Here is a 27894-nt window from a genome sequence, read left to right as displayed (position 1 = left end):
ATAAACTGTATCTCAGTCTATGCTGCTCTGACATTGTTTATCCATATGTTTATACATTCCTAATTCCATTCCTTTACTTAGATTTGTGTGTATTAGGTATTTGTTGTGAAATTGTTAGATATTGCTGCACTGTGGGAACTAGAAGGACAAGCATTTCGCTACACCTGCAATAACATCTGCTGAACACGTATGTGACCAACAACATTTGATTTATTATGAAGGTAATTTTTGTAGAATGTATTTTTCCCCACTCATTCACCCCACCTCTTTACATTGCTTATTTATCTTCATTGGCCTGACTGCATCCAGACTATCACAGGCCCATCCTGGTAGATCTGAACCTAATGCAGCTTGGAGTGATCAGATGACAGAAGTCATATTCAGGTGCCAGGTGTAACTGGGGCCATAGATGCTCCATATCCATTACTTTGAGTGTTTTATATAATATGACTAAATGTGTTTCTGTGCTGCAGGGGCAGTCAAGAAATGGAACGGCAAGGCCACAGAACATGACATAAGCAGAGCTGTGGGAGACCACCTCAAGCCCCTGGTAGAGCCGGGGGTGGTGTTTACCACTCCTTCAGCAGGCTGGAAAAGTGGTATTGATACTGTTTTTCATACTAAGATGGGCCAAGAGTTTGTTGATTGGTCAGTCATTGGGTTATTTATACAGCACATTTCAGACATGGATGCAACACAATGGCTTCACAGGAAAAAAAGAATATTTAGTACACAACATACATAAGATGATAAAAAAACAGAAGACTAACAACTGAAAGACGAATGAGCATTCTAAGGAAATGCCATTGATTAAAATATTAATTAGATGCAACAATATCCAACCCAAAATATAAGCTTGTTTTTTTGACATGCACACCATGTTATGTTCCCCATCAAGAAAACCAGAAATGTCCCTAACATAGAAGAAGGAACTAACAATGAGTCACTGACAACAACCACAACTAAACAGGTGGGGTTTTAGGAGGTGTTCTGAAAGACACTATGGGAGTGTCCACCGAAAGTTGACTAGTAACAACAACTGGGACATAAGACACCCACCATGAGACACACTAAACCTGCCCAAGAAGAGGCAAACAAAAGAAAAACCCACACCAAACATAAAGATGGGAAGCAAACCAAAAAGATAGTGCAACTAAAGGTGTTGACTCTTCACATCTATCAAAACAAATGGAGCACTGGGCCAGACACTCTTAAATAGAACCTGGACCAGCTCAGGTGAAACACCTTCCCACTAACGAGATGGACAAGCCAGCACAGGTGTAACACATACTGACTAACGAGGTGACACCAATCAGTGCGTCCTACGGGCTAACGAGCTATACGTGCTAACGAGCTATACGTGCTAACGTCCAAACATAAATGGAAAAACCAGACTAACACATTAAGAGAATGCGCACCACCAACAGAAAACAACTTCCATTTCACATTATAATCAACAACAATGCTTCACCTTCACCAATATAAACATGGTGTCTACTGGCTGTGAACAATTAAAAACAAGAAGAAAAAAATTAAAAATAATTTACCACTAGGTTCTAGAACTCTCGTCTTCCTAAAACTCACTAGCTTCTAGAACTCTCGTCCCCTTGGAATGAGCCCAAACAAAACTCATCTCCAATACGGAAAAACATGCAGTCAAAATAAATTGCAATCTATGGCAAAGCACTGGCTAAACACAAATCTTTTTGACTGCCCATCCCTGAGACGATCAGCAACCAAGGTGTCCTTACCACAGATATGTCTGATTTCAAGAGTAAACTCCTGCAATATCCATAGTAACTTTCCACCTGACTGCAGAGCTTCTCTCTCTTTTCCGGGTTCACTAGATAGGCATGTTGTTGGATCGGGGCCCAGTCCCCAATGTCATGCTCTAGTACAATTGGTTTGGCACATCTGAGAATTAACCCTGATATTATAAAAGCAGGGCAACAATGGCAATATAATTGTACCCAAAAATTGTCAGTTGGTTGCATAAATAATTATCATTACTAAATGTTACATGAATTGTAAATATAAAATATTTGATTGCATAGTCTTATTTTCAATGACACTTTGCTAGGTGGGATAGCCCCAATGTCAAAACACAGTTTTAACGTGTCTAAATCAATAACCAATATGCAGAAATAGTTTGGGATAAATTGAAAACCTAAACATAACATGTGCTATTGACACACAAACATCTGCCAAAAGAATCATATTACTTGTATTTTTTTAAACAAGCACCTTATAAACTGCACAAACACCAGAAACGCTGTTGTTTTGACAAGTAGCAATAAATCACTGATATCAATTAAGGGGGAAATCAGGTTGTACGTGCTGTTGTAACACAACTAAACAAAACACATGGAAATTGGAGATATCTTTTAACGATAAGCTTTAGATTAAGATTTAGCGATAAGTTTAACAAGTCTTTTGTTTGTCACTTTTTGTAGAAAAATAGTACTCTTTCAATTCAGAGCCTGGATTTTCCCCGAGACTAAAATCAATTGAACAGAGGGCAAACGTTTAGGGTTCTACATTCTGACATTCTTTCAAATACTCCTACTACAATGTTAAAACATTCTACATTGAGACATTATTTCATTGAAATCATAAAACAACTCCTTCATGTATTTTCTGATGTTTAATCAGAGATCTTTTATCAGAGTATCTCTTCCCACATTGATTACAGCTTAGAGATTTCTCTCCTGTGTGTGTTCTCTGGTGTGCATTCAGACAGCTAGATGTAGTAAAACTCTTCCCACATTGATCACAGCTATAACGTTTCTCTCCTGTGTGTATCCGCTGGTGTACTATCAGGCTGTTTAGCTGAGTAAAACTCTTCCCACATTGATTACACCTATATGGTTTCTCTCCTGTATGTGTTCTCTGGTGTATAGTTACATAGCTAGATGTAGAAAAACTCTTTCCACATTGATCACAGCTATAAGGTTTCTCTCCTGTGTGTGTCCGCTGGTGTACTATCAGGCTTTTGATGTGAGTAAAACACTTCCCACATTGACTACAGCTATATGGTTTCTCTCCTGTGTGTGTTCTCTGGTGTATAATTTGATAGCTAGATGTAGAAAAACTCTTCTCACAGTGATCACAGCCAAAAGGTTTCTCTCCAGTATGTATTCTATGGTGTGATTTCAGGGTTTGTAGCCGAATGAAACTCTTCCCACATTGATTACAGCTATATGGTTTCTCTCCTGTGTGTATTCTCTGGTGTATAGTTAGATAGCTAGATGTAGAAAAACTCTTCCCACAGTGATCACAGCTATAAGGTTTCTCTCCTGTGTGAATTCTTTGATGAATTTTAAGGTCTGATGAAGAGTTGAATCTTTTCCCACAGTCAGAGCAGCAGTGAGATTTCTTCCCTATAAATCTCGGCAGGTGTTTCTTGAGGAGTTCTGATCTGGAGAGACTCTCTGCCTCATCAGCATCATGATGTTGTTGAGGCTCCCCAGAGGATCCACGATAGTCACGTATCTCTCCTGTGTGAACAACAAAGTCAGACAGATGGTTAAAAGGCCCACAACAGCAGAAATCTATTGTTTATTTGAGGTACAAGGTGATGCACAGAGCATACCCATGAAGTTGTACAACAATTGACGTTTGTTAAATGATTTGACAAGACTGTCAAGATAACAACAATAGTTATATTTAGTCTTGTTTTCACAATAGTAGTAACCAGAAATAAGTTATTAAATTAATGATGAAACCACTAGTTATGGATGTAGTATATCTGCGTGGTACAAAAATGGTGAGTGAAGATTTTAGGTTTCACAATGTATTCTGAATATTACAGCGCACTATCAGGAGTGCTACTCAAGGAAACTCACATTAAGTTCTGTGTCTATTCACTAATTCACCACCGTGGGGGAAAACTCAGGGGAGTTCTCATAGGCTGACAGCAAAAATAGCCTCCATTTCCAGGTTGCTTATGAGTGCATTTCACATGACTTTTAGATTATAATTGTGAGGCTCGCTTGAATGTCCTGCTTAATATCTTTGTGTTATTGTCGCATATCAACTACTTCATACTTCTTGGTGACAGGGGGCAGTATTCAGAAATTCAGATTAATAACGTGCCCAAATTAAACTGCCTGCTACTCGGGCCCAGAAGGTTGGATATGCATATTATTAGTGGCTTCCACTAGATGTCAACAGTCTTTAGAACCTTGTTTCATGCTTCTACTGTTACTGGGCAGAGAATAAGAGCTGTCTCAAGCCTGGGACCAATGAGTTGTTTACTGCGCGCTCACGCAGGCGTGTCGCTCCTTCTTTTTTCTCTGTAATGAATACGCTATTGTCCGGTTGGAATATTATCGAACATTTATGTTAAAAAGATCCTAAGAATTGATTGTAAACATCGTTTGACATGTTTCTACGAACGGTAATGGAACTATTTGACTTTTCGTCTCTGGTTTTGCGCTCATGCATTATGCCTTTGGATTAGTGATCTGAACGCGCAAACAAAACGGAGGTATTTGGACATAAATATGTTTATCAAACATTTCTTGTGGAAGTGGGAGTCCTGGGAGTGCATTCCGACGAAGATCAGCAAAGGTAAGTGAAGATTTATAATACTATTTCTGAGTTTAGTTGACTCCAGAACTTGGCGGGTAACTGTATAGCTTGCTTTGATGGCTGAGCTCTGTATTCAGAATATTGAACAATGTGCTTTCGCCGTAAAGCTATTTTGAAATCTGACACAGCGGTTGCATTAAGGAGAAGTGTATCTATAATTCTTTCAATAACTTCACCAGCAGTTTTGGAGGCAATACATTTTCTGAACATCACGCGCCAATGTAAAATGGGGTTTATGAATATAAATAATAACTTTTTCGAACAAAACATACATGTATTGTGTAACATTGAGTCCCACATGTCCCAGAGAGGTTAAACACTTCAACCAGAAAATGCTCTTTGGCTAGCTTTGCCATCAGCCTGACAATAAGGGTTTGTACACTAAGTGTTTAACAAATTGGCCCATAACTTCACCTAACAATAACATAGACCTACTGTAAGACCCATAACTTCACCTAAAAACAACATAGACCTACTGTAGGACCCATAAATTCACCAAACAACAACATAGACCTACTGTAGGACCCATAACTTCACCTAACAACAACATAGACCTACTGTAGGACCCATAACTTCACCTAACAACAACATAGACCTACCGTAGGACCCATAACTTTACCTAACAACAACAACATAGACCTAGGACTATAAATCATTTCAGTTGAAACATGGTGTCACGTAGAGTAGGCCAGAAGGCTAAACTGGAAAACCTAACCTCTATAAAAAATAAAAAGATGGCGGAGCCGCAAAAGTTCTTCTGTGCAAAGGTGTTTATTTACGTAGTGATTCCGGAACAAAAACAACAGTACTGCCATCAAACATATACCTTATGGGACAGCTTAAAAACAAAGCTGCCCCACCCACAGCTCAATCCAAAATGCCTCTATGAACTGAAAGAGAGGCTCCTTTTGTAGGGGTAGCCCCTCCCCTCGGAACAATTAACACTAATTAATTAAGCAATTACCTATTCAACCTACAGTTTCCATTTATCTAAACATACCAAAATATACATTGCAACACGTTTATGAAACAACATCACAATATAACATTTACAAAATGACATCACTACTGACAGTGTCTTCCAATATCCCCATTTACATTAACCTGTTAGGGCTAGGGGGCAGTATTGACACGGCTGGATAAAAAACGTACCCGATTTAATCTGGTTACCACTCCTACCCAGTAACTAGAATATGCATATACTTATTACATATGGATAGAAAACACCCTAAAGTTTCTAAAACTGTTTGAATGGTGTCTGTGAGTATAACAGAACTCAAATGGCAGGTCAAAACCTGAGAGATTCCTTTACAGGAAGTGGCCTGTCTGACCATTTCTGGAACTTCTTTGCCATCTCTATCTTTTACTAAGGATCTCTGCTCTAACGTGACACTTCCTACGTCGTCCATAGGCGCTCAGAGCCCGGGAAAAACCTGAATGTCGTCATCCCAGCCCCAGGCTGAAACACATTATCGCCTTTCTCAAGTGGCCGATCAAGGGACTCTGGGCTTAGGCGCGTGACCTGACCGCCCCCGTCTTTGTGATTTTTTTCCTCTGTTTGCCGAAAAGGAGATTCCGGTCGGAATATTATCGCTTTTCTACGAGAAAAATGGCATAAAAATTGATTTTAAACAGCGGTTGACATGCTTCGAAGTACGGTAATGGAATATTTAGAATTTTTTGTCACGAATTGCGCCATGCGCGCGACCCTTCTTTACCATTTCGGATAGTGTCTGGAACGCACAAACAAAACGCCGCTATTCGGATATAACGATGGATTATTTTGGACCAAACCAACATTTGTTATTGAAGTAGCAGTCCTGGGAGTGCATTCTGACGAAGACAACAAAAGGTAATCAAACTTTTATAATAGTAAATATGATTATGGTGAGTGCTAAACTTGCCGGGTGTCTAAATAGCTAGCCCGTGATGCCTGGGCTATGTACTTAGAATATTGCAAAATGTGCTTTCACCAAAAAGCTATTTTAAAATCGGACATATCGAGTGCATAGAGGAGGTCTGTATCTATAATTCTTAAAATAATTGTTATGCTTTTTGTGAACGTTTATCGTGAGTAATTTAGTAAAATGTTAGCGAATTCCCCAGAAGTTTGCGGGGGGTATGCTAGTTCTGAACGTCACATGCTAATGTAAAAAGCTGGTTTTTGATATAAATATGAACTTGATTGAACAAAACATGCATGTATTGTATAACATAATGTCCTAGGGTTGTCATCTGATGAAGATCATCAAAGGTTAGTGTTGCATTTAGCTGTCTTCTGGGTTTTTGTGACATTATATGCTAGCTTGAAAAATGGGTGTCTGATTATTTCTGGCTTGGTACTCTGCTGACATAATCTAATGTTTTGCTTTCGTTGTAAAGCCTTTTTGAAATCGGACAGTGTGGTTAGATTAACGAGAGTCTTGTCTTTAAATAGCTGTAAAATAGTCATATGTTTGAGAAATTGAAGTAATAGGATTTTTAAGGTTTTGAAAATCGCGCCACGGGCTTCAAGTGGCTGTTACGTAGGTGGGCCGAATTCGTCCCGCCTAGCCCATAGAGGTTAATGAGCCATTCCGGACAGGCACTACAAAGTAAGCCCAATTCCCTTAGCTCGGGTCCTTATCCAGCATACCCGTAAGCTATAGAGATGGAGAGAGAGAGGAACAGAACAAACAACTGCGCTCATCCATAACATCGATAAGTATACTAAATATTGCTTATATTAAATATGAACACCTGTCTTTATTTCTTTATACCCTAATTGGTTACTGAAGTAAGTGTGAAATGTATGTACTAAGATAGAGAAGTTAACTTGTGTGTCGACCCACATTGTTAACTTATCTGATAATGAAGCAGGGAGGAGTGATGAATGTGTGCGTGCGTTAAAGTACCAAATGCTGCCCGTGGCCAGTGACGGACTTCTACGTCACATTACCTTCCTCCTCTCCTGAAGCGACCAGGTTCGGGAGCCTGGATAGGTAGTCTGCCGTGACATTCTCTTTTCCTGCCTTATGACGGACACAGAACCTGAAGGGCTGGAGCTCCAGATACCACCTGGTCACACGAGAATTCCGGTCCTTCATGGTCTGGATCCAGGTCAGTGCTCTGTGGTCTGTGTGGAGGTCAAATTCCCTCCCAAGAAGGTAGTAACGGAGGCTATCTAGGGCCCACTTTATAACCAGGCACTCCTTCTCGATTGTCGAATACCTGGTTTCCCTCGGTAACAGCTTCCGACTCAGGTACAGTACAGGAAGCTCTTCTCCTGGCTCCCCTTGGGCCAGTACAGCTCCAATTCCCACAGCCGAAGCGTCCACCTGCACAAGAAACCTCTTCTGAAAATCAGGGGTCTGGAGAACAGGGAATGAGCACAGTCGTTTTTTCAGTATCATGAAGGCTTCCTCACACTCCTCAGTCCACTTCACAGGGTTGCTGGCCACCTTTGAAGTGAGGTTGGTCAGAGGGACAGCGATGGTCGAAAACTGCGGAATGAATCTCCGGTACCATCCTGCCAGACCTAGGAAGGACTTCACCTGTGTCTTGGTTCTGGGTTGAGGGCTGTTCCTGATGGACTCCACTTTGTCCACCTGAGGTCGAACTTCACCCTTACCCAGCTGGTAACCCAGGTACTTTGTCTCCTGTTTTGCCCACTCACACTTCAGGAGGTTAAGCGTGAGGCCTGCATCATGGATCTTCCCCAGGACTCTGCTAAGATGCTGTATGTGCTCCTCCCAGGAGTGGCTGTAGATCACCACGTCATCCAAGTAAGCAGCACAGTAATCGTCACAGTCCTGGAGGACCTTGTCCATAAGCCTCTGGAAAGTCGCAGGGGCCCCATGAAGGCCAAACGGCATGACCTTGAACTGGAACAGGCCCATCGGTGTCCGGAACGCAGTGTAGGCCTTGGATTGTTCGTCCAGGGGCACCTGCCAGTACCCTTTGCAGAGATCCAATGTGGTGATGTAATGAGCTCTACCTATTCTCTCCAGTAAGTCGTCAATGCGGGGCATGGGGTAGGCATCAAACTGGGAGATGGCATTCACCTTACGGAAGTCCATGCAGACGCGCAAAGAGCCATCCTTCTTTGGGACAATGACAATAGGGCTGCTCCATTCACTTGACGATGGCTCGACAACATCCATCTCTATCATGGTGTGGACCTCCTCTTTGAGGGCTACCACCAGCCTCTCAGGCACACGGTAAGGATGCTGGCGGACAGGGTTCTGGCCAGGCATCAAACGAATGACGTGTTCCAGGACTTTGGTTCTTCCTGGCCTCTGACTGAAGAGGGCCGGATACTTGCCAAACAGCTGCTTCAGCTCATCTTGCTTGTCTTCTTCTAGGTGAGCCAGTATGACCTCTGCTCGTCCTTTCCATGCCTCTGTGACCCCATCTGACTCGTCCTCTTCTTCTACTCTGCGGACCAGAAAGGACTTTACCTTGGAGAGTTCCCCTTTCTCCTCCCAGGCCTTGAGGAGGTTCACATGGTAGGTTTGCTTCTCCTTACCCTTGTCCGGGTGCAGCACCTCGTAGGTCACCGGGCCCATCTTCCTCCCGATTAGGTACGGCCCTTGCCACTGCGCAAGGAGCTTGCTGGTAGACGAGGGAAGGAGGAGCAGGACTTTCTGTCCTGGCTCAAACGCTCTGTGGCGAGCGTGCTGGTCATACCCTCGCTTCTGGGCCTTCTGGGCTTGCTGAAGGTTTGCCCTAGCTTCCTCTCGGTACCGCTCCAGCCTGTCTCGCATCTGGAGAACGTACTGGACAATCCCCTGTCCTGAGGTAGCTACTGGGGAACCTTCCCAGCACTTCTTCAGCAGGTCCAGTGGTCCCTGCACTGGCCATCCATAGAGGAGTTCGAATGGCGAGAAACCTGTCGATGCCTGAGGCACCTCCCTGTAAGCAAAAAGCAGAAAGGGTAACCACTTATCCCAGTCTTTACCAGTGTCAGCCACAAACTTCCTCAGCATGTTCTTGAGCGTTTGATTGAATCTCTCTACGAGCCCATCCGTTTGGGGATGGTAGGGAGTGGTCCTCAAGCATTTAATGCCCAGCTGTCGGTGGAGTTGAACCATCAGTCGTGAAGTGAAGTTTGTGCCTTGGTCCGTCAGGATTTCATCAGGGATTCCTACACGAGAAAAGAGCTGAACAAGAGCACTGATTATTTTTGGAGTGGTTATGGAACAGAGTGGGAAGGCTTCTGGGAACCGTGTGGCATAGTCACAGATCACCAATATATATTGGTAACCTTCACTACTCTTCTCCAAGGGTCCAACAATGTCCATTGCAATTCTCTTGAATGGGGTAGAGATAACTGGCAGTGAACATAGAGGAGCCCGGTCAGACCTACGGACAGCACTGGTTTTCTGGCACATGGGGCATGTTTTGCAGTATGTTTGTACATCAGTATACATGGAGGGCCAAAAGAAACGGGAGCCTAGCCTAAGATAGGTCTTATGTTGCCCTAGATGGCCTGCCCATGGAACTGTATGTGCAAGGTTGAGAACAAGTGGTCTACATGTAGATGGCACCACTAACTTCCTGCTATCTGCTTCTGACCCAAGGTAGAGTATGTGGTTGTCTACTGTGTATATTCCCCCACATGAAGATTGGCTGTCCCCAGCTAAGGCCTTATCAAATAAACCTTTCAAGGTTGCATCAGACTTCTGCAGTGTAGCAAAATTTTGTGGAACATCCCCTTGCACTTCTAACCCAGACACATCAGCAACAGGCACAGGGGTTCTCACATACTTCTCAAGACGCCGCTGGCGGCGTGATTTTCTGGGCCCTTTGGTTCCCCCCTCACACAGACTATCACACAAGTCAGGCAGAGGTTGTAAACCAGCTTTGACCTGGGCACGAGTGACAACTGAACATGACACCTGAACATCAGACTGGCAAACTGACTGCTCATATAGCTGACCCCCCACACTTCCCAACAGATCAGAGAGTACAGGCACATCCCTCCCCAAAATCATCTCAAAAGGTAGCTTCTCCATTACCCCAACTTTGAGGAGGTATTTCTGACCCTGAATCTCCACTGTGAGTTCAGCTGTGGGCTGCTGTGACTGGTCACAATGGACACATTGGATCAGTGTCTGGTGACCGTAATCTATGTCATTAACAGGTACATTACATTTTCTGATCAACGACAGGGAACTGCCGGTGTCAATCATTGCAGTAAGACTTTTACCATTCACTTTTACAGGTACCAAGACTGACCCTTCCCCAGTCTGTCTATTTTGAACACCATCCCCCTCTCTGGGCACATAACAGTAACCTGAGAGCTTGGATTTACGTAGTGGACACATTGAAGCCTTGTGCCCCTGCTGTCGGCAGTAAAAACAGGTCAGACCCCTCCCATCAGAGCGAACTGCATGATCCCTTACCTCCCTCCTCCCAGACACATAACCCCCAGAGTTACCTCCACCGTCTCGGGTATCTCTGATGTCCCTTGTGTCTCGGAGACTCCTTGGAGCGGGTGCTGCAGGTCGTGGTGGGCCCCCTTTACGTGCATTAAGGTACTGCAGCGCAAGCTTGGCCGCCATAAGCCCGTCCTTGGGCTCGTGCTCTCGAACCCAGGTTCGAATGTCGTGTGGTAGAACTTGTAGAAGTTGCTCGAGGATGATGACCTCACCGATCTCGTCCTGTGTCTTCTCCTCTGGTCGAACCCATCGTCGGTAGAGACCCTTGAGGCGGTGGTACGTCTCTGTCGGTGACTCACCCGATGTAGTCGATGCAGCTCTAAAGCGTTGACGGTAGGTCTCCGGGGAGATGTCAAACTTCACCAGCAGCGCTTCCTTCAAGCCCTTGTAGACGTTGGACAGCCCCTCATCCATTGCTGTGTAAGCCTCTAAGGCCTTGCCCGTGAGCAATGGGACAAGCCTGCAGGCCCACTCTGCCTCCGGCCACTGCCACGTCTTGGCCATTCGCTCAAACCTCAGCAAGTAGTTTTCAATGTCCTCCCCCTGCTGGTATGAGGGCATCTTTGGCTCCTTCCTCAGGAATGCTGGAAGATGAACGTTAACACTGCTGAACTGGTCTCCCGGTGCTGGGGCTGGCCTCATTACTGCTTGGGGATCCTGCTGTGGAGTTGAAGTCCCTGCTGCGTCAAGCCTTTGTCGTCCTGGTGTTGGCAGACCCAATCTTGGGCTCTCACAGACGAGTTCCGCTTGGTGAGGAGCTGTGAGGATAGATTGGCATAGGACCCGGAACTCCTGCTTGAGGTCTTCGTCCCTCTTCTCAAGGCAGGTGAAAAGTTGCTGGAAAAGGGCTACCATGGTTGGGTGTGGTTCTGGTCCCCCAACTGCTCCTTCAGTCAGCTGGTCTCTTATTGCTGTATCTGCTGGTTCAACCGGTAGTTCAAACAGTTCTGGTTGTGTTTGGCCCCTTGGTCGGGCTCCTAGTTTCTCATAATTAACCTCTTCACCAGAAGATTCCATGGTATTCCACCCCGTTTCAACTTCAATTACCTTTTCTGACAGTTGATGCTGCTGCTGAGAACGCAATCCTGTACGCATTCCTTTACCTCTCTTGTTGGAATTCACTGATTTGCGGTGCGCCATCCCACTGCTGCCACCATATGTCACGTAGAGTAGGCCAGAAGGCTAAACTGGAAAACCTAACCTCTATAAAAAATAAAAAGATGGCGGAGCCGCAAAAGTTCTTCTGTGCAAAGGTGTTTATTTACATAGTGATTCCGGAACAAAAACAACAGTACTGCCATCAAACATATACCTTATGGGACAGCTTAAAAACAAAGCTGCCCCACCCACAGCTCAATCCAAAATGCCTCTCTATGAACTGAAAGAGAGGCTCCTTTTGTAGGGGTAGCCCCTCCCCTCAGAACAATTAACACTAATTAATTAAGCAATTACCTATTCAACCTACAGTTTCCATTTATCTAAACATACCAAAATATACATTGCAACACGTTTATGAAACAACATCACAATATAACATTTACAAAATGACATCACTACTGACAGTGTCTTCCAATATGCCCATTTACATTAATGAGCCATTCCGGACAGGCACTACAAAGTAAGCCCAATTCCCTTAGCTCGGGTCCTTATCCAGCATACCCGTAAGCTATAGAGATGGAGAGAGAGAGGAACAGAACAAACAACCGCGCTCATCCATAACATCGATAAGTATACTAAATATTGCTTATATTAAATATGAACACCTGTCTTTATTTCTTTATACCCTAACTGGTTACTGAAGTAAGTGTGAAATGTATGTACTAAGATAGAGAAGTTAACTTGTGTGTCGACCCACATTGTTAACTTATCTGATAATGAAGCAGGGAGGAGTGATGAATGTGTGCGTGCGTTAAAGTACCAAATGCTGCCCGTGGCCAGTGACGGACTTCTACGTCACACATGGAAACTAAAATGTCTTTGTCATTACATTTCATAACCAGGTAATTTTGTGAATAATCCCACTAGGCTACTCTGTAATGTGTTGTCATTCTAAATGTCCTGAATAAAGGAAAATAGCTCTGTGTACAATAGCCTATCCATCAAGGAACAGTTCTCTACACACTACTATAAATCAAGCAGACAATAACATTATAAACACCAATTTGTTAGGGATGTTGGATCCAACGTGGAGCACGGCATAACTGTCTTTACCAGAGTAATGAATGAAGAAGCACTTTGGTTGTTGTTGCATGTCGTGATGTTTGTCATGTGACTGTCATTCAGAAAATGATTTCCTGGATCAGCTGATGATAGTTGAACATGTGACTGTAACTAAACAGCTGCAGTATTAAGAATTATGCGTAATTATTGAAGAACCACATTAATGAGAGAATCCATTTGGGTGTTGTCAATAAAGTTAAGGTGACTCTCGATTAAAACCATTGGATTTAGCAAACACTGAAATTATTAAGGATTTCTGTGACCATAAACTGTTTTCCCAGCGTAATATATGGAGACACCAAATGTTACGTAGTTAGAGTGCATTTCAGAGATCTGAATACAAAAAATGTCTCGTTAAAATGAGAGGCTGCCTGGATCTTTAATTTAAAGACCCTTGCTCCCGTCGGTCTCAACGTAGCCATTATTGAAATATTGCTATTCATTGTAAATGTTTGTAGGTCTATGGAGCCAAATTGTATCTATGGCCGTATGCTATCCATTTATGTTTTTTATACGTTCTATTTATATCTGTAAATTGACCAATGATATCAGGCCACACTTGGCCATGATTACAGACATTCAACAAGCACTTACACAAATGACTGATGAGAAATTGATGATAAAAAGATTGTGGGGCTGTTTTGTTAGACTTCAGTGCGTCTTTTGACATTATTGATCATAGTCTGCTGCTGGAAAAACGTATGTGTTATGGCTTTACACCTCCTGCTATATTGTGGATAAAGAGTTACTTGTCTAACAGAACACAGAGGGTATTCTTTAATGGAAGCTTCAACATAATCCAGGTAGAAGCAGGAATCCCCCAGGGTAGTTGTTTAGGCCCCTTGCTCTTTGAGTAAAGCCAGTGTGTCTATGTATGCGGATGACTCAACACTATACACGTCAGCTACCACTGCAACTGAAATGACAGCAACACTTAACAAAGAGCTGCAGCTAGTTCCAGAATGGGTGGCAAGGAATAAGTTAGTCCTAAATATTAGAAAAACTAAAAGCATTGTACAAATCATTCACTAAACCGTAAAACTCAACTAAATCTTGTAATGAATAATGTGGAAATTGAGCAAGTTGAGGTGACTAAACTGTTTGGTGTAACCCTGGATTGTAAACTGTCAAGGGAGAAGTCAATAATAAAGTGCTGCTCAGCCTTAACAGCACTATCAACAAGGCAGGTCCTTGATGTTCATCAGTCCACGGTAAGACACATTGTCTATACATGGAGAAAGTTCAGCACTGTTGCTACTCTCCCTAGGAGTAGCCATACTGCGAAGATGACTGCAAGAGCACAGTGCAGAATGCTCAATGAGGTTAAGAAGAATCCTAGAGTGGCAGCTAAAGACTTACAGTAGTCTCTGGAACATGTTAACATCTCTGTTGACGAGTCTACGATATGTAAAACACTAAACAAGAATGATGTTCATAGGAGGAGACTACAGAAGAAGCCACTGTTGTCCTAAAAAAAAAAAAAAAAAAGTTTGCAAAAGTGCGCCTGGATTTTCCACAGCGCTACTGGCAAAATATTATGTGGACAGATGAAACTACAGTTCAGTTGTTTGCAAGGAACACAACCCCTATGTGTGGAGAAAAAAAATACATTAAAAACGTATCCCAACTGTAAAGTATGGTGGAGGGAGCATCATGGTTTGGAGCTGCTTTGCTGCCTCAGGACCTGGACAGCTTGCTATCATCGATGGAAAAACGAATGCCCAAGTTTATCAAGACATTTTGCAGGAGAATGTAAGGCTGTCTGTCCACCAATTGAAGCTCAACAGAAGTTGAGTGATGCAACAAGACAACGACCCAAAACACAGAAGTAAATCAACAACAGAATGGCTTCAACAGAAGTGGCCCAGTCAGAGTCCTGACCTCAACCCGACTGAGATGCAGTGGGATGACCTCAAGAGAGCGGTTCACACCAGACATCCCAATATTATTGCTGAACTGAAACAGTTTTGTAAAGAGGAATGGTCCAAAATTCTTCCTGACCGTTGTGCAGGTCTGATCCGCAACTACAGAAAACATTTGGTTGAGGTTATTGCTGCCAAAGGAGGGTCAACCAGTTATTAAATCCAAGGGTTCACATACTTTTCCCACCCTGCACTGTGAATGTTTACATGGTGTGTTTAATTAAGACATGAAAACGTATAATTGTTTGTGTGTTATTAGTTTAAACAGACTGTGTTTGTCTATTGTTGTGACTTAGATGAAGATCAGATCAAATTTTATGACTAATTTATGCAGAAATCTAGGTAATTCCAAAGGGTTCACATACTTTTTCTTGCCACTGTATGTATATTTGTAAACAACAGCTGGTGCACAAAATCTAAGGAAGTTTCAAGGTTTTGCTCGTCTGAGGTAGAGTACCTGTAAGCTGTAGACCACACTATCTACCAAGAGAGTTTTCATCTATATTTTTCGTAGCTGTCTATTTACCACCACAAACCGATGCTGGTACTAAGACCGCACTCAAAGAGCTGTATAAGGTCATAAGCAAACAGGAAAACGCTCATCTAGAGGCGGTGCTCCTAGTGGTCGGGGACTTTAATGCTGGGAAACTCAAATCCGTTTTTTTCTTCATTTCTACCAGCATGTCACAAAGCTCTAGACCACCTTCACTCCACACAGAGACACATTCAAAACCTCTCCCTCACCCTCCAATTGGCAAATTTGACTATAATTCTATCCTCCTGATTCCTGCTTACAAGCAAAAACTAAAGCACCAGTGACTAGATATATAAAAAAAGTTGTCAAGCTACAAGACTGTTTTGCTAGCACAGACTGGAAAATGTTCTGGGATTCTTCCGATACCATTGAGTACACCACATCAGTCACTGGCTTCATCAATAAGTGCATCGATGACGTTGTCCCCACACCCCAACCAGAAGCCATGGATTACAGGCAACATCTGCACTGAGCTAAAGGGTAGAGCTGCCGCTTTCAAGGAGTGGGACTCTAAACCAGGAAGCTTATAAGAAATCCCGCTATGCCCTCCGACAAACCATCAAACAGAGAAAGCATAAATACAGGACTAAGATCGAATCGTACTACACCGGCTCTGACGCTCGTCAGATGTAGCAAGGCTTGCAAACCATTAGACTGCAAAGGCAAGCACAGCCGACAGCTGCCCAGTGACACGAGCCTACCAGACGAGCTAAACTACTTCTATGCTCGCTTCGAGGCAAATAACACTAAAACATGCATGAAAGCACCAGCTGTTCCGGAAGACTGTGTGATCACACTCTCCGCAGCAGATGTGAGTAAGACTTTTAAACAGGTCAACATTCACAAGGCCGCAGTGCCAGACGGATTACCAGGATGTGTACTGCAAGCATGCGCTGACCAACTGGCAAGTGTCTTCACTGACATTTTCAACCTCTCCCTGTCCGAGTCTGTACTACCAACATATTTTAAGCAGACCACCATAATCCCTGTACCCAAAAACACTAAGGTAACCTGCCTAAATGACTACCGACCCGTAGCACTCACGTCTGTAGCCATGAAGTGCTTTGAAAGGCTGGTCATGGCTCACATCAACACCATCATCCCAGAAACCCTAGACACACTCCAATTTGCATACCGCCCTAACAGATCTACAGATGATACAATCTCTATTGCACTCCACACTGCCCTTTCCCATCTGGACAAAAGGAACACATATGTGAGAATGCTATTCATTGACTACAGCTCAGCGTTCAACACCATAGTGCCCTCAAAGCTCATCAATAAGTTAACTTCTCTAGGGTAGGTGGGACGCTACCGTCCCACCGGCGGGACACACTCAGCCAGTGAAATAGCAGGGTGGCAAATTCAAAACAACAAAAATCTCATAATTCAAATTTCTCAAACATACAACTATTATTTCCCATTTTAAAGATAATCTTCTCATTAATCCAACCACATTGTCCGATTTCAAAAAGGCTTTACGGCGAAAGCATAACATTAGATTATGTTAGGACAGCACCTAAACAAGAAAAACCACACAGCCATTATCCAAGTAAGGAGAGGCATCACAAAAACCAGAAATACAGCTAAAATTAATCACTAACCTTTGATGATCTTCATCAGATGACACTCCCAGGACTCAATGTTACACAATACATGTATGTTTTGTTTGATAAAGTTATTATTTATATCCATAAACCTCATTTTACATTGGCGTGTAATGTTCAGAAATGTATTGACTCCAAAAACTTCTGGTGAATGAGCACATCAATTTACAGAAATACTCATCATAAACGTTGATAAAATAAACAACTTTTATTTAAAGAATTACAGATAAAGTTCTCCTTAATGCAACCGCTGTGTCAGATTTCAAAAAAACTTTACGCCGAAAGCACACTTTGCAATAATCTGAGTACAGCGTTCAGACACGAAACCAAACCCGCCATTTCAATGAAACATGGTGAAGCCCCAAAATTGCCCTCGCTAGAAGCCTGTGTTTCAGACATAAAGAAGTGGATGGCTGCAAACCTTCTACTCTTAAACTCGGACAAAACAGAGATGCTTGTTCTAGGTCCCAAGAAACATAGAGATCTTCTGTTGAATCTGACAATTAATCTGGATGGTTGTACAGTCATCTCAAATAAAACTGTGAAGGACCTCGGCGTTACTCTGGACCCTGATCTCTCTTTTGAAGAACATATCAAGACTGTTTCAAGGACAGCTTTTTTCCATCTATGTAACATTGCAAAAATCAGAAACTTTCTGTCCAAAAATGACGCAGAAAAATTAATCCATGCCTTTGTTACTTCTAGGTTGGACTACTGCAATGCTCTACTTTCCGGCTACCCGGATAAAGCACTAAATAAACTTCAGTTACTGCTAAATACGGCTGCTAGAATCCTGACTAGAACCAAAAAATGTGATCATATTACTCCAGTGCTAGCCTCCCTACACTGGCTTCCTGTTAAGGCAAGGGCTGATTTCAAGGTTTTACTGCTAACCTACAAAGCATTACATGGGCTTGCTCCTACCTATCTTTCCGATTTGGTCCTGCCGTACATACCTATACGTACACTACGGTCACAAGACGCGGGCCTCCTAATTGTTCCTAGAATTTCTAAGCAAACAGCTGGAGGCAGGGCTTTCTCCTATAGAGCTCCATTTTTATGGAATAGTCTGCCTACCCATGTGAGAGACGCAGACTCAGTCTCAACCTTTAAGTCTTTACTGAAGACACATCTCTTCAGTAGGTCCTATGATTAAGTGTAGTCTGGCCCAGGGGTGTGAAGGTGAACGGAAAGGCTGGAGCAACAAACCGCCCTTGCTGTCTCTGCCTGGCCGGTTTCCCCTCTTTCCACTGGGATTCTCTGCCTCTACCCCTATTACGGGGGCTGAGTCACTGGCTTACTGGTGTTCTTCCATGCCGTCCCTGGGAGGGGTGCGTCACTTGAGTGGGTTGAGTCACTGACGTGGTCTTCCTGTCTGGGTTGGCGCCCCCCCCTTGGGCTGTGCCGTGGCGGAGATCTTTGTGGGCTATACTCGGCCTTGTTCCGGGATGGTATGTTGGTGGTTGGAGATATCCCTCCAGTGGTGTGGAGGCTGTGCTTTGGCAAAGTGGGTGGGGTTATATACTACCTGTTTGGCCCTGTCCGGGGGTTTCATCGGATGGGGCCACAGTGTCTCCTGACCCCTCCTGTCTCAGCCTCCAGTATTTATGCTGCAGTAGTTTATGTGTCGGGGGGCTAGGGTCAGTCTGTCACATCTGGAGTATTTCTCTTGTCTTTTCTGGTGTCCTGTGTGAATTTAAATATGCTCTCTCTAATTCTCTCTTTCTCTTTCTTTCTTTCTCTCTCTCGGAGGACCTGAGCCCTAGGACCATGCCTCAGGACTACCTGGCTTGATGACTCCTTGCTGTCCCCAGTTCACCTGGCCGTGCTGCTGCTCCAGTTCCAACTGTTCTGCCTGCAGCTATGGAACCCTGATCTGTTCACCGGACGTGCTACCTGTCCCAGACCTGCGGTCCCAGACTTGCTGGAACCCTGACCTATTCACCGGACATGCTACCTGTCCCAGACCTGCTGTTTTCAACTCTCTAGAGACAGCAGGAGCGGTAGAGATACTCTCAAAGATCGGCTATGAAAAAGCCAACTGACACTTACTCTTGTGTTACTGACTTGTTGCACCCTCGACAACTACTATGATTATTATTATTTGACCATGCTGGTCATTTATGAACATTTGAACATCTAGGCCATGTGCTGTTATAATCTCCACCCGGCACAGCAAGAAGAGGACTGGCCACCCCTCATAGCCTGGTTCCTCTCTAGGTTTCTTCCTAGGTTTTGGCCTTCCTAGGGAGTTTTTCCTAGCCACCGTGCTCCTACACCTGCATTGCTTGCTGTTTGGGGTTTTAGGCTGGGTTTCTGTACAGCACTTTGAGATATCAGCTGATGTAAGAAGGGCTATATAAATACATTTGATTTGATTTTGATTTTGTGGCGTCAACAAATCTCAGAAATACTATTATAAATATTCACTTACCTTTGATGATCTTCATCTGAAGGCACTCCCAGGAATCCCAGTTCCACAATAAATGTTGTTTTGTTCGATAAAGTCCATCATTTACGTCCAAATACCTCCTTTTTTTTGCGCGTTTTGTCTACTACTCCAAATGATGGAAGAGCGCGGAAAATGGCACGACGAAAAGTAAAAAAAAAGTTATATTTACATTCGTAGAAACATGTCAAACGATGTATAGCATCAAACTTTAGGGTGTTTTGAACATAAATCTTCCATAATATTCCAACCGGACGATAACAATGACTTCAAAAAACAAACGGAACGCAGCTACCTGTCACGTGAATGTGCGCCACTGAACTCATGTCTTAATTTCAGTCATGTACTTCCAGGTCCTGTTATTCTCTCTCTATAAACTGTAGAAGCATGAAACAACGTTCTAAAGACTGTTGACATCTAGTGGAAGCCATAGGAAGTGCAAAATGAACCCTAAGTCACTGTATGTTAGTTAGGGAACCACTTGAAAAAACTACAACCCTCAGATTTCCCACTTCCTGGTTGGATTTTTCTCAGGTTTTTGACCGGCCATACGAGTTCTGTTATACTCACAGACATCATTCAAACAGTTTTAGAAACGTCAGAGTGTTTTCTATTCAAATCTACTAATAATGTGCACATCCTACCTTCTGAGCCTGAGTAGCAGGCAGATTACTACGGGCACGCCATTCATCCGGACATCAAAATACTGCCCCCTACCCATAAGAAGTTAACCTGTTTAGGATAGGGGGCAGTATTTTCACGGCCGGATAAAAAACGTACCCGATTTAATCTGGTTATTACTCCTGCCCAGAAACTAGAATATGCATATAATTATTTGATTTGGATCGAAAACACCCTAAAGTTTCTAAAACTGTTTGAATGGTGTCTGTGAGTATAACAGAACTCATATGGCAGGCCAAAACCTGAGAAGATTCCATACAGGAAGTGCCCTGTCTGACCATTTGTTGTCCTTCTATAGCCTCTTTATCGAAAATAGAGAATCTCTGCTGTAACGTGACATTTTCTAAGGCTCCCATAGGCTCTCAGAAGGCGCCAGAACGGGGAATGATGACTCTGCAATCCCTGGGCGAAAAACAGTAGGGCTTTTGGAAAGTGGTCGTTCTGAGAACAATGACACGGGCGTGCGCATGCATGTGAAGACACCATTTTCTATTTTCAGTGTTTGGACGAAAACAAGGTCTCCCGGTCGGAATATTATCGCTATATTACGAGAAAAATCGCATAAAAATTGATTTTAAACAGCGTTTGACATGCTTCGAAGTACGGTAATGGAATATTTTGACATTTTTTGTCACGATACGCGCCGGCGCGTCACCCTTCGGATAGTGTCTTGAACGCAAGAACAAAACGCAGCTATTTGGATATAACTATGGATTATTTGGAACAAAAACAACATTGGGTGTTGAAGTAGAAGTCCTGGGAGTGCATTCTGACGAAGAACAGCAAAGGTAATGCAATTTTTCTTATAGTAAATCTGAGTTTGGTGAGTGCCAAACTTGGTGGGTGTCAAAATAGCTAGCCATGATGGCCGGGCTATCTACTCAGAATATTGCAAAATGTGCTTTCACCGAAAAGCTATTTTAAAATCGGACACCGCGATTGCATAAAGGAGTTCTGTATCTATAATTCTTAAAATAATTGTTATGTTTTTTGTGAACGTTTATCGTGAGTAATTTAGTTAATTCACCGGAAGTTTTCGGTGGGTATGCTAGTTCTGAACGTCACATGCTAATGTAAAAAGCTGGTTTTTGATATAAATATGAACTTGATTGAACAAAACATGCATGTATTGTATAACATAATGTCCTAGGAGTGTCATCTGATGAAGATCATCAAAGGTTAGTGCTGCATTTAGCCGTGGTTTTGGTTTTTGTGACATTATATTCTAGCTTGAAAAATGGGTGTGTGATTATTTCTGGCTGGGTACTCTCCTGACATAATCTAATGTTTTGCTTTCGTTGTAAAGCCTTTTTGAAATTGGACAATGTGGTTAGATAAAGGAGAGTCTTGTCTTTAAAATGGTGTAAAATAGTCATATGTTTGAAAACTTGAAGTTTTGGGATTTCTGAGGTGTTTGTAATTCGCGCCACGCTCTATCATTGGATATTGGCGAGGCGTTCCGCTAGCGGCACATCTAGATGTAAGAGGTTATTAAGGACCCTGGAACTAAACACCTCTCTCTGCAACAGGATCCTGGAATTCTTGACGGGCTGCCCCCAGGTGGTAAGGGTAGGTAACAACACATCCGCCACGCTGATCCTCAACACAGGGACCCCTCAGGGGTGCGTGCTCAGTCCCCTCCTGTGCTCCCTGTTCACTTATGACTGCACAGCCAGGCACGACTCCAACACCATCATTAAGTTTTCCGATGACACAACAGTGGTAGGCCTGACCACCGACAAGACAGCCTATAGGGAGGCCAGAGACCGGGCTGTGTATTTTAGCGCCTGGCAACGCAGACGCTAGTTGGCGAGCAAGCAGTGTGGGTGCAATGATTGAATAACATGTATGTGTAAATTGATTTGCAACGTTCGCACACGTGACACATCCGGTTTGGGCAGCGTGTAAATGTACGAGGGTGTCTCTTTTAAGTGTTAGGACCATGTAGCCGGCTAACCTAAGAGAAGAAGACATGGTAGGAACCAAAGTGTTGGTCAGTGTTTCCAGGTGACCCTAATTAGATTTTACATTACATGTTTTCTTACTTCATGTAGCCGGCTAGCTAGCCAACATATTCATACTTCTCTTATTCCTCTCTGATAAGATATCGCTACACAAACATGCTTATCTTATCTAGCCCTACGCCAGCACTAGTACCAGACAGTATTAGCTAGTGATTAGCATTAGCGAATAACACATTATTTTAGCAACACCTTGCTAAAAAAAAGACAAACTAGCAGAGAGTAGTTTACAGACAGTAAGATAGACAAACTAATAGTGTATAGAACGCTTGTGGAGAGCAGCATGTCACCAACATTGTAACATCCATCTGACCATGCAGAGTGAACAGCAAGAAAGGGCTCATGACTCAGAGTAACTGCTATCTCCTTGAGTGACAGGGGGCAGGGCTTGGTGTGGTTAGTGACATGCAGGACTAAACTATAAAAATGGACATTCGTGTTTAATGAGTTAGAATTTAAAACAAACTTTACACCCACTACATATTTTCATTGAACCATACTTATGAAATACCCTTAACAAACATTTAACAAACCAAACATTGAAATACCCTTATAGAAGGCAAAGTAAAAACTCAAACCGGTCCGTGCATCAATACTGGTATATAGTAAAATACGGTATACCGCCCAGCCCAAAGGCTAGGTTGAGCGTGGGCAGGCACCATACACACCACACTCAGGCAGACAAGACGTTTGATCTGACCAAAGACCCAATCCATCTCCGTGTCCCGCAACTCAGACTTAGCCGAGGTACGGGCACCAAGGAGAGGAAGTCACTATCAGAAACACTAAGCCTCCTAAAGAAAACAACATGATTGTCATGAGAACCTGAGGGTGGACTAGCAGGGAAACAGTGCCAGATATCCCCTGGTCTCGTACATGAACTGATTTGAGTGAGGGCAGCCTAATCATGCACCTAGATGCTGTAGTCAATGAATACAAGACAACAAATGTGAGAATCTCTTTATTCACTTGGGCATGGTTGCTTACCCGAATCAGGCTTAACCTTCATTGTCTAGGTCACATTTTTAGCCATCTTACTCATTGCTATAGCCAGGACAAGCAATCCGAAGAATAACTCATTGTTTGTGATTAGGAAAGTATGAGAACCACACAAAGTCCAGGGGGTGAGCATGCTCTACCACTAACATGCTGACCACAGTGCTCGCGTCGCGTGCGCAAGCATTGCAAAATAAATGTACACATACATGTTAATCAATCATTGCACCCACACTGCTTGTGCGCGTCAACGAGCTTCTGCGTAGCCAGGCGCCAAAATTGAGCTTGCTTCTATTTGTGACTTTCGATGCGCTGCAAGTCTGGCCTCTCCCATCTCCTCATTGGTTTTTAGGAGCATACAGTGGAGGGAAAAAAGTATTTGATCCCCTGCTGATTTTGTACGTTTGCCCACTGACAAAGAAATGATCAGTCTATAATTTTAATGGTAGGTTTATTTGAACAGTGAGAGACAGAATAACAACAAAAAAATCCAGAAAAACGCATGTCAAAAATGTTATAAAATGATTAACATTTTAATGAGGAAATAAGTATTTGACCCCTCTGCAAAACATGACTTAGTACTTGGTGGCAAAACCCTTGTTGGCAATCACAGAGGTCAGACGTTTCTTGTAGTTGGCCACCAGGTTTGCACACATCTCATGAGGGATTTTGTCCCACTCCTCTTTGCAGATCTTCTCCAAGTCATTAAGGTTTCGAGGCTGACGTTTGGCAACTCGAACCTTCAGCTCCCTCCACAGATTTTCTATGGGATTAAGGTCAGGAGACTGGTTAGGCCACTCCAGGACCTTAATGTACTTCTTCTTGAGCCACTCCTTTGTTGCCTTGGCCGTGTGTTTTGGGTCAAAGTCATGCTGGAATACCAATCCACGACCCATTTTCAATGCCCTGGCTGAGGGAAGGACGTTCTCACCCAAGATTTGACGGTACATGGCCCCGTCCATCGTCCCTATGATGCGGTGAAGTTGTCCTGTCCCCTTAGCACCCCCAAAGCATAACGTTTCCACCTCCATGTTTGACGGTGGGGATGGTGTTCTTGGGGTCATAGGCAGCATTCCTCCTCCTCCAAACACGGCGAGTTGAGTTGATGCCAAAGAGCTCCATTTTGGTCTCATCTGACCACAACACTTTCACCAGTTGTCCTCTGAATCATTCAGATGTTCATTGGCAAACTTCAGATGGGCATGTATATGTGCTTTCTTGAGCAGGGGGACCTTGCGGGCGCTGCAGGATTTCTGTCCTTCACGGCTTAGTGTGTTACCAATTGTTTTCTTGGTGACTATGGTCCCAGCTGCCTGGAGATTATTGACAAGATCCTCCCGTGTAGTTCTGGGCTGATTCCTCACCGTTCTCATGATCATTGCAACTCCACGAGGTGAGATTTTGTATGGAGCCCCAGGCTGAGGGAGATTGACAGTTCTTTTGTGTTTCTTCCATTTGCGAATAATAGCACCAACTGTTGTCACCTTCTCACCAAGCTGGTTGGCGATGGTCCTGTAGCCCATTCCAGCCTTTTGTAGGTCTACAATCTTGTCCCTGACATCCTTGGAGAGCTCTTTGGTCTTGGCCATGGTGGAGAGTTTGGAATCTGATTGATTGCTTCTGTGGACAGGTGTCTTTTATACAGGTAACAAGCTGAGATTAGGAGCACTCCCTTTAAGACTCCCTTTAAGAGTGTGCTCCTAATCTCAGCTCGTTACCTGCATAAAAGACACCTGGGAGCCAGAAATCTTTCTGATTGAGAGGGGGTCAAATACTTATTTCCCTCATTAAAATGCAAATCAATTTATAACATTTTTGACATACGTTTTTCTGGATTTTTTGTTGTTATTCTGTCTCTCACTGTTCAAATAAACCTACCATTAAAATTATAGACTGATAATTTCTTTGTCAGTGGGCAAACGTACGAAATCAGAAGGGGATAAAATACTTTTTTCCCTCACTGTATACCCACAAGGGTAATTGAAAGATGAACTGAGGTCCACACTCCAGTCCAGTTGGTGGTTGTAATGCATCTTAAAGTTGGTTACCAACCACCATATAAAGTCCAAAGAAGACTGAAGGAAACAGGATTGATGATGAGAAACTAATTTGGTTTGACCACTACTGCCATCTAGGACCGTTTGGGGCGTTGCTACTGGTTACCGATTTTGATGTGATATGCAAGTATTATGGGAAGTTATTTTGATGTGATATGCAAGTATTATGTGAAAGTATTTAAAATTATTTTGATGTGATATGCAAGTATTGTGTGAAATTATTTTGAAATGATAGTATGAAAGTATCATATCAGGATCCGCCCCTTTTTTTCCCTTCAATTTTTGCCTAAAATGACATTCCCAAATCTAACTGCCTGTAGCTTAGGCCCTGAATCAAGGGCATGCATATTCTTGGTACCATTTGAAAGGAAACAGTTTGAAGTTTGTGGAAATGTCAAAGGAATGTAGGAGAATATAACACATTAGATCTTGTAAAAGACACAAAGGAAAAAAACAACCGTTCTTTTGTATTTTTTTTAACCATCATCTTTGAAATGCAAGAGAAAGGCCATAATGCATTATTCCAGCCAAGGTGCAATTTAGATTTTGTCCACTAGAGAACAGCAGTATATGTGCAAAGTTTATTCTGATCCAATGAGCCATTGCATTTCTGTTCAAAATTGTCTATCAAGACTGCCCAAATGTGCCTAATTTGTTTATTAATAACTTTTCATTTTCATAACTGTGCACTCTCCTCAAACAATAGCATGGTATTATTTCACTGTAATATCTACTGTAAATTGGACAGTGCAGTTAGATTAACAAGAATTTAAGCTTTCTGCCAATATCAGATATGTCTATGTCCTGGAAAATGTTCTTGTTACTTACAACCTCATGCTAATAGCATTAGCATACATTAGCGAAACCATCCTGTGGACAGGACACAGATCCTGAAGAAGTTGTTTAAAGCAGCAATCAGCAGTAGAAACAATAACAAAGCGAACTCCCTGCCGGTTTCGGTAAAAAGCTGAGGGATGGGGCTGGAGAAATGCAACCATACATGATATCAACATTATAGTTTTAACCATGTTTTGAGGATATACGGTGTTTGTTTATATTTACTGACAAACATTGGAGTAAAAAAAGCTTATATTTTGGGTTCTGATGGGGTACGACATTTGAACTAAGCTCATGAGGCATTTATAAATTATTTCTTCAAGAAACAATGGGTACATATCATTAATATATAAGTCCCAAAATGGATGTAACAACTGCTGATTGCCTCTTTAACACTACATATTGGGCTAATCTAATAGGAGATATTGAGGACTACAGTATTTCAGGCATTGTCATTGGATGCATTTGATCAATTGTTAACGTTTTGTTGATGGTCCACTCTTGATGTTCTACACGGTACAGTGTAGCTTCAGCCATTCCTACAGAATAACAAAGTGTAGAACCCCTTTACTGCATATTGGTTCCAACGAATGCAGAGACGGTACTTACTGGTGTTAAACACATCTCCAACCTCCTCTTCTTCCTCCAATGTGACAGTAATCTCCCCCTCCTCTTTCACTCCAAAAACGGAATCCTCCTCTATCTCTTCCTCCTCTTCTTTTACAGTAACATCCTCCTCCTCTTTCACTCTAAACACGTCTTCCTCTTCTTTCACTGAAACGTCTTTCTCTTCTTCTTTCACTGTAACAGCTTCACCCTCTACTTGTTTTTGTATTGTAACATCCTTCTCTTCCTCCTCCTCTTTTACGAGAGCTTCTTTCTCCGTCCAGCAGAGCTCCTCTTCTTTAGCAGGAGAGTAGCTTAGTGAACTCATGGTCGGAGATGTTAGCTAGTTAGCATTAGCGACTAGCTTAGCAAACCAGCTAGCTGACAGACAACGTAAATATAGAATTAAATGGGCCAACAAGTACATACAACAGAAATGTGTTTAATACACAGCTACTAATATACACCAAAACAGTGTAAAGAGCGTGAATGTTGTAGCTATGTTTGCTAGAAAGCTACCGAGGTGTCTGACTAGCTGTTGTTGTTGAAGGAGCGTCCCGTCCACTAGATTATACGTCACACTGGCAGCATCGCCTGAACCTAAAAGACGCACATCGCCATCTGCTGACTGGAGTGGGCAACGCAGCTGATGAACCAAACGTTTATTTTTCATTTATTTCATAAAAGTTTAATATTATATTAAGTCGTTCAAAGAGAAGCATGTGTTGATTGTTTTAAATTCTCACTCATTAAAAACGAAGCAAACTTTACACCCACTACATATTGCATTGAACCATACTTTTGACATTATTTTGACACCAGAGGCATATCTTTTATCATAGCCAAAATGTGGTTTATTAAATTCTTCCAATTTTTCATGACTTTGTCAATCAACTTGCGGTAGAAAATTCTGCCAACACTCTGCCAGCGGTAGAAAACTCTGCAAGC

General features: G+C 42.9%; 1 protein-coding gene across 1 annotated transcript; it reads right to left on the bottom strand.

The window, feature by feature from the left end:
* Positions 1-637: 637 nt before the first annotated feature.
* Positions 638-27500, bottom strand: LOC123728215 (uncharacterized). Its single transcript, XM_045699686.2, has 2 exons — positions 26950-27500; positions 638-3497 (listed from the first exon to the last, which is right to left on the bottom strand). Exons 1-2 carry the CDS (start codon positions 27272-27274, stop codon positions 2611-2613), a joined length of 1212 nt encoding a protein of 403 aa, XP_045555642.2. The 5' UTR covers positions 27275-27500; the 3' UTR covers positions 638-2610.
* Positions 27501-27894: the final 394 nt, after the last annotated feature.

This window comes from Salmo salar, chromosome 01 (assembly GCF_965601325.2).
Source record: "Salmo salar chromosome 01, fSalSal1, whole genome shotgun sequence".
Lineage (NCBI taxonomy): Eukaryota > Metazoa > Chordata > Actinopteri > Salmoniformes > Salmonidae > Salmo > Salmo salar.
Note: the sequence above shows the minus strand (reverse complement) of the source record. Positions and strands in the feature narration are given on the sequence as shown.

What these genes read in the sequence shown, in the direction of transcription:
- LOC123728215 (XM_045699686.2), bottom strand. Translation starts at nt 27,274, where the DNA reads ATGAGTTCACTAAGCTACTCTCCTGCTAAAGAAGAGGAGCTCTGCTGG. An exon ending in TGGAGATGTGTTTAACACCA is followed by an intron (nt 3,498 to 26,949) that starts GTAAGTACCGTC and finishes TTGTTCACACAG; the next exon opens with GAGAGATACGTGACTATCGT.